The sequence below is a fragment of the Salmo trutta genome, chromosome 19 (genome assembly GCF_901001165.1).
Source record: "Salmo trutta chromosome 19, fSalTru1.1, whole genome shotgun sequence".
Classification (NCBI taxonomy): Eukaryota; Metazoa; Chordata; class Actinopteri; order Salmoniformes; family Salmonidae; genus Salmo; species Salmo trutta.
Window position 1 is genome coordinate 27,319,816 of NC_042975.1, and position 12,500 is coordinate 27,332,315.

Below are 12,500 nucleotides of genomic sequence, written 5' to 3' on the forward strand. Positions count from 1 at the left end.
TGGGCAGTACCAGCCATCCTCTCATATAGCCTGCTTTTCTGAGACCAACCTTAAAGTGTTTAATGAGAGACATGGAGTTAGTGGGTGCATTCAAATTGCCATAGATAAAATACAATTGTGTTCATTGTCCATAGCTTATGCCTTCCCATACCATAACCCCACCGCCACCATGGGGCACGCTGTTCACAATGTTGACATCAGCAAACCACTAGCCCACACGACGCCATACACGTGGTCTGCGGTTGTGAGGCCGGTTGACTAAAACGACATTGAGGAGGCTTATGGTAGAAAAAATGAACATTAAATTCTCTGGCAACAGCTCTGGTGGACATTCCTGCAGTCAGCATGGCAATTGCACACTCCCTCAAAACTTGAGATATCTGCGGCATTTTGTTGTGTGACAAAACTGCACATTTTAGAATGGCCTTTTATTTTCCCCATCACAACATGCACCTGTAGTGATCATGCTGTTTAATAAACTACTTGACATTGCCAAGATAATCCATCCACCTGACAGGCAAAGGAGAAATGCTCACTAACAGGGATGTAAACAAATTTGTGCACAAAATCTGAGAGAAATAAGTTTTATGGAACATTTCTGGGATGGTTTTATTTCAGCTCATGAAACATGGGATCAACACTTTACATGTTGCGTTTGTATTTTAGTTCAGTGTCGATATAAGGAAGAGACACAGGGAGAGACAAAAAGAAAGGGGGTTGCTGTTGAGTGTGCGAGAGAAGCAACAACAAAGACAGAATGAAAGAAAAAGGATAGACACACACAGACAGAGAGGTGGGGGACAACTGTCGTCAGTGAGTAGGGACATACGGGGGCCAGTGTGGGCCTGCAGTGGACTGGTGATGAAAAGCACAGGAAAGGCACACCATGGACTGGCAGTAAGAGGAGCCTGTGTAAATAGAACCCGGGCCGGGGGAGTGCAGTGGTGATGTGGGGTGTGTGTAGTGTGTGTGTGTCTGTAGCGTATGAGTGGAGGGAGGGATGGCCCTGACAGAGCTCTGAGCTTCCTCTGAGTGACTGAAGCCAGCCTCCCTCCCACCCGCCTTGAAACTCCATCTCCGGGCAAGCCTGCGCCTCGCGCCCGTCGACCACCCATAGAGGGAAACGCCGCGCGACGAAGCAAAGAGGAAGGGGGGGGTGAGGATGTGACCACATAAGTGTGTGTATGCATGCACACACACACACACACACACACACACACACACACACACACACACACACACACACACACACACACACACACACACACACACGACCCAGACAAAGGAACACACTTCCAAAAGCAGATGTACAAAGAAACAGACACTACCAGACACGTATAATGACATACAAATGCAAAACAAACAAACTATTCATTAAAAAGATAAATGATAGCCTTGGTAACTTGAAATGGCATATTTAGAAAAGTCAAGCACAGACTCTAAGACACACTCCCAAGGGGTTTCGAATAGTGCCTTCTTTTTCACACCTACAAATATGGATAAATGTCTTGGTTGCTATGTATGTGAGGTGTTAAGAATTCAAGGTAAACAAACAAACACGAAGGCACACAAAATCATGTCTCTCCTAAGACGACAAAACAAACAAATCTCACCTCAAATGATGGTCAAATGTGATCACAAATCTTGAGGAAAGTAATTGTGTGTGCGTGTATGGGTGTAAATGGCGTGTGCATATGCGCTAGGGCTGCACAATTAATCAAATTCACATCGAAATCATAATATTGACGTGCGATATTCATCACTGAAACAGTTCAGTTCCTCCTCCCCACTGTTAGTTTTACTATACGTTTGCAGACTGTTCTGTTAGGTCAAATGCAGTCACAAGAATGTTCCAAACAAAAACTATGCTGCGTTCCACTTTGCTTCTTAATATAAATCATTCTTTTTCAATGATTCCAACAGTTCACCCAAGTGTTTTTTGCCCATATTGTGCAGCCCTTATATGCCCATGTAGCATGTGTGCTTGAGTATATTATGAGCTCCATCTAATACTGAACAGCATCCTGCTGAATTAGTGGATATCCAGGGTCTTACCTGCTGGAATGATGGGGGGGTTGCAGTGACAGATCTGCTGTCATAGGAAGACGGATGGCCAGGCTCCCTCTGCATGCTGGGATAGGTGGCCGAGGAGAGTGGCTTAATTCCAGAGGGAGAGGCCTATTCCCAGTTGCTGTCTGTCTAATGGCCTTGTGTTCTGCAATCATTCCCCCCCGCACTGTGGGGCTAGCCAGAGCCTAGCGGGACCATATCCAATTTCCCCCTACTCTAATCGCTTGATCTACTCAGGCCCCCTCCTCTTCATTTGGACTCAAAGCTCCCCGGTCGCCCCCCTCTATCTAGTGTGGTGATGGGGTGCTTTAATTTAAAGTGGGTGCCACCTTGTTATTGTCTGTCAGTGGGTGGATTTTTCATTTGCGCAGGGGCATGGAGAGGTTACCACAAGGTTTTCATGTAATACCAACCTTCCTTGCATATGAGTGGGGGTAAATGCCATGTGTCTGGCTTTGGAATACAATAATAACAATCTGTTTTATGTAGAGGGAAAGCAATTAAACCAAGATATGTTGAATGGGAGTTAAATGATCTCATTTGAGATGCCAGTAATGCCACATATGTACATGTAGCTGCTAGCATAAAGAGTCCTCACACCTTGGTTTGTAATGTAAGCACTCGGAGACCACCCTCATGTGGAACAATGATTCCTACCATTGTTGATTTACTGCCATCAGAGTACATGATACAATGGGCAAAACCACCAAGGGAAACTGGAGCCAAAATAGGTGCTTTCATAGGGACCAAAGTGGAGAGAACCTTCATTTAGCCTCATCCTGCAGTAGGATGGCACGATGACTAGGCTGGCGTCCAGGGTCTTGTACTGAATGCTGTCAGAGAGCGAGGGTGCAGTGAGGAATGCCCCATGCCCATCTGTCTCCCCACGGTCCTCCAAACCCAACAAGCAATCCTCTTTCTGTCCCAGAGAGCATGTGGAAAGCAGCTAGCTAATCACAGATCCCCAGAGGTGATGAGATGGCATGTGCTCAACTCCTGTCAGTTCCACTCTTCCATCAACCCAGCATTAGCTGACCAGATGGACCAAATCCTTGAGGCAGATATGCAATGTACCAGTGCATTAAACAAGTGAGCTTAAAAAAAGAGGGAGATACTTAAAATTAGTTTGGGCATTTGATGGCAAATGCATCAGCAGTCCACAAGTTCCAGTGTTTTATTGTATTTTTCAGAGGGTTTTTAGGCTCAGTGATCCAGCTGTGAGGCACCATCAGGTATGGAGGCACACTGGGGCATGCGCTTGGTGCATTTGGCACAAACATGTCCGCTCCTGATAGACACATGAAGGCAGTGCTGTGGGAAACACCATAGACTCACCTGCGACTGACTCCCCCAGGTGGCTGTGCTCCACACCTTTGGGGGCAATGGGCTCTGAGCCCATCACTGCTAAGAGCCGCGTCCCATCATCGGACTACGGGAAATAAGGTACAACTCGCCTGCACAGAATCAATAACCGAGATTAGATCATCTTGCATAATCTTTCAATGCATCTTGGCATATTGTGAAGTGAATTTAGGTATATAGTTACATTAAGTGACTTTCAAACAGTACACTGTATTCTGTGAGCACAGTGCTCAGAGTAATTGTAATAATTAATGATGAATTAAAAGTGAATGGGGCTTAATGACGATAAGCAGAGTCTTTGCGTGGGAAAGTTCCATAGGGATTAGTTATATTATTGGGACCATTTCCATTCCTTTTGGGGTCTTTGAGAGAAGCTGGAATTCAGATTTACAGCCGGGTGTAGAAGGGGTGGAGGAGGCCCCTCTTTTCACAGAGTCCCAGAGACAGGGGCTCATGGTGAGAGAAAGGGTCAGAGAAATGGGTCATTCGCTGGTGTACGTCACTGATGCCGTGGCTCTCTGATGAACCCCTCACACATAAACAAACGACCCTCACACACATTTACGCACGGGCAAGGGATAATGTTCCCTCAATGAATATATCTCTGTACTACGCAGTTAGTGTTCTCTCACCCACTCGCCCAATCATTTAGCATGTATCTAAAATGCAAATAATTTAGGGGGAGTTGGTTGACCTTTGGAGGGGGAGTGGGTTGATCTAGGTAGACGGCTGCCGTACAGAGTACAGTACATGATGTAGGCAGACTGTAGGGCAGCAGAGTACAGTACATGATGCAGGCAGACTGCTGCCCTACAGTGTACAGTACATGATGCAGGCAGACTGCTGCCCTACAGAGTACAGTACATGATGCAGGCAGACTGCTGCCCTACAGTGTACAGTACATGACGCAGGCAGACGGCTGCTCTACAGAGTACAGTACATGATGTAGGCAGACTGCTGCCCTACAGAGTACAGTCCATGATGCAGGCAGACTGCTGCCCTACAGAGTACAGAACATGATGTAGGCAGACTGCTGCCCTACAGAGTACAGTACATGATGTAGGCAGACTGCTGCCCTACAGAGTACAGTCCATGATGTAGGCAGACTGCTGCCCTACAGAGTACAGTACATGATGTAGGCAGAATGCTGCCCTACAGAGTACAGTACATGATGCAGGCAGACTGCTGCCCTAGAGTACAGTACATGATGCAGGCAGACTGCTGCCCTACAGAGTACAGTACATGATGTAGGCAGACTGCTGCCCTACAGAGTACATGATGCAAGCAGACTGCTGCCCTACAGAGTACAGTCCATGATGTAGGCAGACTGCTGCCCTACAGAGTACAGTCCATGATGTAGGCAGACTGCTGCCCTAGAGTACAGTCCATGATGTAGGCAGACTGCTGCCCTACAGTGTACAGTCCATGATGTAGGCAGACTGCTGCCCTACAGAGTACAGTACATGATGTAGGCAGACTGCTGCCCTACAGAGTACAGTCCATGATGCAGGCAGACTGCTGCCCTACAGAGTACAGTACGTCCGGCTAAAACTCATCAAGGAGAAGTCCCCTTGGCGTAAATCATCACCACCCCCTGCCGAGCTGTGTGGTAGACTGGGAGAGCCAGTCAGTCAGACCTCCCCCTCCCGTCCTCCTTCCATCCACCAAATTCCTCAGTCAGGCTGGATTACCAGGCCCGCCTCTGAACTCAATAGGCGGGTTTGAGGGCAAAAAAGGGGAGGCGTCGGTGGCTGAAGTTCTCACTCCTCTGTCGTTGGTTGGTTCGCTGGCTGTCTGGCTGGTAAATATCCCTGCGTCGTGTTAAACAGGAGGGCTATAATTAACTGTGGGAGACGCCAGTCAGTCAGGGTTGGGCGCCATGCCAACGGATCAGCCCTAATTACTATATTCACTTTGTCAGGAACGCTCACTTTGCTGCTCCCTCTGATAGGCCCTGGCAGCCTCAGAAATCCCCCGGCACTGCACAGCACATTCTCAGGGAGGCAGACGGGGCCGACTGGCAGGCAGGAGGGCCAGGCAGGCTAGCAGTTGCAGGGTGATGGAAGGCTGGGTGGGTGTAGGGCTGAGTGACTGCAGCAGAAGACACCACCCAATGGCCCCGCTAAGCTCAGGGCCCAAACAAACACAAGGGCCACCAGACTGAGCAAAAAGAATCCTGTACACAGTAATGCTGCTCCCAGCCACCCTGACTGATTTTCACATTGATGGGATCTTGTATACATGTTCTTTTTACAGGCAGCACAAGACTGTGTCTTAGACCTGATCTGAGGCTCCATGTTTAGTCAACTGGGATTTCAGATGAAGATAAACACCCGTTTAAAAACAGACGTCTGCCTCCTGCAGTGTCTCCATGAACAGCTTCAGTGCTATTTTGTGGTGTTCAACATGCTCAATTTATTGATGTTGTTGAGAAGAGAAGTCGCATTTTTCACACAGTTTATAAACCCCCTTTTAATATGCATGGGGTTTGGCTAAGATGAAATGCTCAGAATTGAGTTGCTATCAAAAGGCCAACTTAGGCTGGTGGAGGTATTTACATTCTTTTTTATATTTATTTTTTTAGACGTGGCCTGCTATCAATGCTTCTAATACATTACTGAACTGGAAATATGTCAGCTCGACAGGCGGGGGATGAATATGGCTTTATTTAAATAGTTTGACTGTGGAAGCAGCTCAGACAACCATTTCAGGGCAGTTTATCACATAAAGCCTCTTTCACACTCCCAGCCCAAACTGTCCACAGACGGGCCAATCACAGTCCAAAGCCTGTTTCAACACAGCCACAGCCAGAGCGGGATAAGGATCACTAGCATATGTGGGCGCCTTCATGGGGCACCACTGAGAGAAGCTTGGTAGTAGAGATATAATTACGTACAGTATGCGCAAGCAGAGTCATCGACGGCCCTCTTGCCAAATGCAGGGCGTTCATTCTGATGAGCTTTATATCTGAGTACTATGGGCACTGGACAAGTGGTCTGACAGAGACTGAAAATAACAAACACTTAATTTGAGGTAAAGACATACTGATTGACATTTATTAGAATATGGACTGTACAACTCCAATGCAATACAATTTGGATTCAAACATGCGCCCTCGTTCCGTTAGACTATTTCAGGATACAAAACAAACAGAGATGACAGTGATTAAATGAAGCCCTCTTTTGACTCAAGTCAGACACTCAGCTCAGTCCTCACCCTCTCTGGAGGTCACTTCCTACCAACTTTCATATGGAAAACAGTAGGTCAACCTGACAAGAGCACTTATGACGTCTTGTCATGATTCTGGTGATGCCACACGGTTAGACTCCTACTCAGAAAATAAAAAAGGGCATCTTATGTCACAAGGTAAATATCAAACTCAAATATCATCTGACAAAGTGGGAAAGGGCCGAGACAGAATCCCTGAATTCTGTCAGAATCAGATGAACCTCTTCCACGCAGACTTGTCTGGAATGATTTAACCTACTGAATGCCCTTGTATCTTATTCACAAAGTGTGTCCTGGAATTCAGTCCTTTTCTCTCGGATGGCAACAAAGCCGTATTGAACAAGAGAAGAAACAGGCCGTATAATTGAATTATTGGAAAACAAATGCAACTTCCAGCAGAAAGGAAGGATGTCTCTCTTTAAGAGGGGAGCGTAAGGTGGACATATCAGGCCTCTATCAGACAGAGGTAAATTGCAACACCGTACAGCCGTGAGGTCAAGCAGTGATAACACTGCTAGAAATCCCCTTGTTCATTAAACTACCTGTTCCGTCTTATCATTCCACTTGACAAAATAAAGGACCGGGAACGCTCATGCATTACAAAGAACAGTAGTACATAAAGAGGTGTAGAAATCACCCTCTTTTCAATTTAATACCAGACAACTCCTTGAGAAGTTATCGGGTGGAATCTGTAACTAAAAACAAAGGTAATCAATACCCTCTTTTACTGTCTTCAGACAAAAATAAGTTTGAGAGGGAAGTCACATGCAACACTTGCATGGTCTGCACTCTGAGCCAAAATGGAGGTGAACCGAACAACCCCAAAATATCCTCACCAGGAGTGCAGAGAGGAAGAGACACTCAGCACTTTGAAAGGGTGTCCATAACTCCCCTTCTCAGAGAGACGAGATGAAACACTTTGAAAGGGTGTCCATAACTCCCCTTCTCAGAGAGACGAGATGAAACACTTTGAAAGGGTGTCCATAACTCCCCTTCTCAGAGAGACGAGATGAAACACTTTGAAAGGGTGTCCATAACTCCCCTTCTCAGAGAGACGAGATGAAACACTTTGAAAGGGTGTCCATAACTCCCCTTCTCAGAGAGACGAGATGAAACACTTTGAAAGGGTGTCCATAACTCCCCTTCTCAGAGAGACGAGATGAAACACTTTGAAAGGGTGTCCATAACTCCCCTTCTCAGAGAGACGAGATGAAACACTACATTGAGTTAGCAACCCTGAGCCCCCTCTGAACAGAGCAGTAATTAAGGTAGCTTTCCAGCTCCAAGCGACAGAGGGATGAAATTTCCACCCCTCTGCCGGAACCCCTTGATGTTTTGTACCTTGGGTTCTGGGCCCATTCTGGCAACTAGAGCAGTTATTTTTTCCCTTTTCCTTTTTTCCCTCTCTTACAGAGTTCACAGAATCCCCGAGAACACAGCCTCCCAGCCAAAACCCCAGCACGATTAATTTAGTAACGGGTTATTAAGCTCAAACATAAATTGCAGCCCTGGACGGTTTATATGGAAAAGAAGCCTGATTTATTAGAGACCCAGAGACAAAACAGGTTTTTATTTTCCATTTATTCATCAACACTAAGGGAGTGGTAACTCGGAAGGAATTTTCAGACAAAAAAAGGGGAGGAGAAAAGGGAAGAAGTGGGGAGGGGGTGGGGTAGCAACAATGGCTGCCGTGATCAAATTGCTGGGGAGAGGAGCACAATGGCCATGACATTCTTATCCAAGCTCTTCCCTGGACAACACAATATTTGTTTGGCAGAGCACTGCATCAGCTGAACACATATCAATAGTGTTCCCTATCGCACTGTATCACTTTCAGTAGATATTTCATCAAGGCTGGCTAACGGCCTCCTCTGAGCAATCGGAATAACTCCTGGGTTTGTCTAAAGTCCCAAAATAAAGTTCTCAATCTATATCTGAGGCTGGGAAGACTGACAGAAGTGACACAATGTCACTCTTAATGAAAGAGACATTTTCATTATGTCATCAGTCATTTCGGCTCACATCAGTGTGATCTCCTAGTGGAGGCCCAGGTCTACATAGTGATCCATCACTCCTTTGAGGTTCAATGGATTCTTTTTTACAGAATTTCTGACAAACTGAAACTAAGGAGTTCACGGTTACATAAACTTGACCATTATGTTGAAAGTGACTAAGCCACTTTGTCCCCTCTCTTCCTGAGTAGACTGAGCGGTTTATGACTTTGGGGGCGTACTCCTCTGACTAAGAAAGGGGCCTCTGGGGTAGTGAGGCAACGATTGTGCCAAACATTGACAGTGTACCCTCAATATGTTTGCTGTATAAGGACTGCCTCTAGTCACCAGAGAAACCACCTGCCAATGGGCTCACAACTCAGCTGTATACCATCTTGTACCATGGATCACAACCTGTCCATTCCAGAGACGTCATACAAACAGACTTATTCAAAATCAAACGCACAACACACCAATAGGTATTATATCTCATAATGGTGTGCAGACCTCTGCATAGAAGGGACATGAATGAGTGGAACAGAAGCTGGATCTCAGTCCTGTTGAGGTGTTGTCCTCCTGCTCTAAAAGTCACACGATTCCTGACCTCTGTGTCTGCTGTGCATTAGGTCTGCCTGTGTTGCAGAGCACCATGGGTCGTCAGGGCCCAGAATGAAGCATGGCACGGCTGCTGCTGACACAGCACATAGCACTGCTGTGCTGCGTTGCTCTGTGTGTGTGCGTGTGTGTGTGTGTGTGTGTGGAGGGGGAGGGGGGCAGACAGAGAAGGGCTGCACTGCCCTGAGCAATGACAATGACCTGGCCGCCAGAGGGGCTTACTGTAACATCACCAAACAAACTAATGGGCCCTGAGGATGAGCTGACTCAGCTGGGCCCAGACCTAAAACACCAAGCCGTCGTCTAAGACTGTGTGTGGGTGCAATAGTACATTCAGTACATATTATCTGATGAGTATTTTTTGTTATCCATTTTACATTCAATATTGTTTGAACGGATTAATTTCTGTTTCAACTACAGTAAGTCAATTAAGCTACTCGTCTGTCCTCCCACCTGCAGTCTGTTTGTTCTTCTCACTCTTTCGTTCTCTATATATTTTGCATTGCTCTCTCCTGCGCTCTCTTTTGTTTGAGGAGAGGAGAGCCATGGCGACGGAGGAGCCACACAAAAGGGTCACATGACGTGGAGCTGAGGCGGACGGGTGGACACAATGGCCGCACCACTCCGCACAGCTGGAGCGTCACGCATTCCTGGTGTTTACAAGATTTAGGTGGAAAACAAATCCACCCCCCCGAGGAACTCTGCGGTGCAAAATGGGCCCATTTTCTGTCTGAATAGAGGGTTTATGTCATCAGCATCGATGCATTTTAGGAGCATGAGAAAATGGCAACCTGTGAAAACGATGGTGGTGGTGCTAGGAGGGTAGAATAACTGACAAGGCAGAGGAGAATAGGCTAGATAGTGGTCACTCTTCAATGGGAACAGTCGACGGAGCTAAGGGTAGGAGGGACAAGAGTCTACTTCTGCATTTCTTAGGGTCATTTGGTGTAATTTAAAATAATATTTCAAAAATCTAACATCTGTTTTACAATCTTCAATCCTGGGCCTCCAATTCAGTTTCCATTTTGAGAATCACAGTGTCGTCATCAAAGACCAGAATCAAAAGCGCCACTTTTTGTTGTGCTGGAATATGTTGACGTATCGGTAATTGAAGCCTCTGTTGGACGTTGTTCCGTCGTTGCCAAGGCCTTGCCAGCATACCTAAACCCTGGCAGCTTAATCAGATCTACAACAGAGTTCTCTTTAAATAAAGAACCGCTCACCCCTTAAAACTCTTCACACGCCTCGCTAGTTTTTACCAACTCAAGACATGACTTCACAGAAAAGCAGCAGGGCAGATCAAAACTGTCCAGAACAGCCTTGACCAACCATGCGACAAGGAATATCCCTTAAAAGGTGGTTGTAGTGGAGTAATAGAGTTCAGTTTGAGGGGGTGGCTGTGGGCTACTGACTACTACGGTCATCCTTTGATGGGATTCCCAGAGGGTTTCAGATTGTACTGACAAACCTGGTTTGAGTAGGAGCTTACAAGAGGGAGCATTGAGTAGCCTATGTAATGACATGTAATGAATGGTGCTTTAATAAACTATGCTGGCATGGGCTAATGTAAGGATGGGCTAACTGGATCGCATGGGAAGTGGAATCCAATGAGAAGGAACAAATGAGGAGCTCAGCCATTGGAGAGGAAGAGACACTGTCAAAAAGGTAAATAAAACACACAAAACGCCAGTGGAAGCAGCTGAAAGAAGGGTGGGGGGCAGAGGGCCAGTGAACAATGAGAGGTCTCCTCCGCTTGACTGGGCACCATTTCCCTGACCCCGCCCCCCACAAAAAGGACGGGTCATGCGTCCCCGTCGGATGACAATAGAGGCATTGATGACGAGGGTCTACACACACGTCTGTTCGGCCATGATGCTGCATGTCCGTGACACAGACACACACATCCTGTCTGTTGTGCCTCTACTAATGTGATGTGTGTGTGTGTGTGTGTGTGTGTGTGTGTGTGTGTGTGTGTGTGTGTGTGTGGGGAAATAGGGACAGGCAGAAGCAGAGCAGACACTAACCTCTGGTGTGTTTTTCTTGAACTCGCGGCTCTGGTCGATTAGCTTTTTCCTGGACTGCTCGCTCTCATCTTGTCTGTTGGCCAGGGCTGTGGCTGTGGCATTCAGTTCTCTCTGTGAGACCAAGAGGGGAGGAGGAGAAAACACTAAATGATTACACAGGGCTCTGTGGGGGGTGACCATCATTTACATCAGCAGACAAACAAGAAAACCCCTCTTCTTTTAACTCTCTTTTCCCCCTGTAGTCTGGCACCACTAGCCCTTCACTGGGAGAGGGGGAGCGTGAGAGAGAAGAGAGAGACAGAATCAGCCTCTTCTCTCCTCTCCCTCCAGACAGAGACAGACAGACCTAGATATAACACTAGCACAGGCACCATGACTACTTACTGGCTGGCATCACACACACCCCCCATATGGAAAACACACACACACCCCCATATGGAAAACAAAACACACACACACACCCCATATGGAAAACAAAACACACACACACACCCCATATGGAAAACAAAACACACACACACACCCCCATATGGAAAACACACACACACACACCCCCATATGGAAAACAAAACACACACACACCCCCCATATGGAAAACAAAACACACACACACACACCCCATATGGAAAACAAACACACACCCCATATGGAAAACACACACACACACACACCCCCCCCATATGGAAAACAAACACACACCCCATATGGAAAACAAAACACACACACACACACACACCCCCCATATGGAAAACAAAACACACACACACACACCCCATATGGAAAACAAACACACACCCCATATGGAAAACAAAACACACACACACCCCATATGGAAAACAAAACACACACACCCCATATGGAAAACAAAACACACACACACCCCATATGGAAAACAAAACACACACACACACACCCCCCCATATGGAAAACAAAACACACACACACACCCCATATGGAAAACAAAACACACACACACACCCCATATGGAAAACAAACACACACCCCATATGGAAAACAAAACACACACACACCCCATATGGAAAACAAAACACACACACCCCATATGGAAAACGAAACACACACACACCCCATATGGAAAACAAAACACACACACTCCATATGGAAAACAAAACACACACACTCCATATGGAAAACAAAACACACACACTCCATATGGAAAACAAAACACACACACCCCATATGGAAAACA

General features: G+C 46.6%; 1 protein-coding gene across 4 annotated transcripts in view; it reads right to left on the reverse strand.

Moving 5' to 3' along the window:
- The window catches only part of LOC115154268 (homeobox protein cut-like 1), a 203,485-nt gene that overhangs the window by 139,797 nt on the left and 51,188 nt on the right, over positions 1-12,500 (reverse strand). For all 4 annotated transcript variants that reach the window (XM_029700318.1, XM_029700319.1, XM_029700317.1 and 1 more), the window contains exon 2: positions 11,291-11,401. In XM_029700318.1, the coding sequence (XP_029556178.1) occupies positions 11,291-11,401 (111 nt within the window). The remainder of the gene's footprint in view (positions 1-11,290; positions 11,402-12,500) is intronic.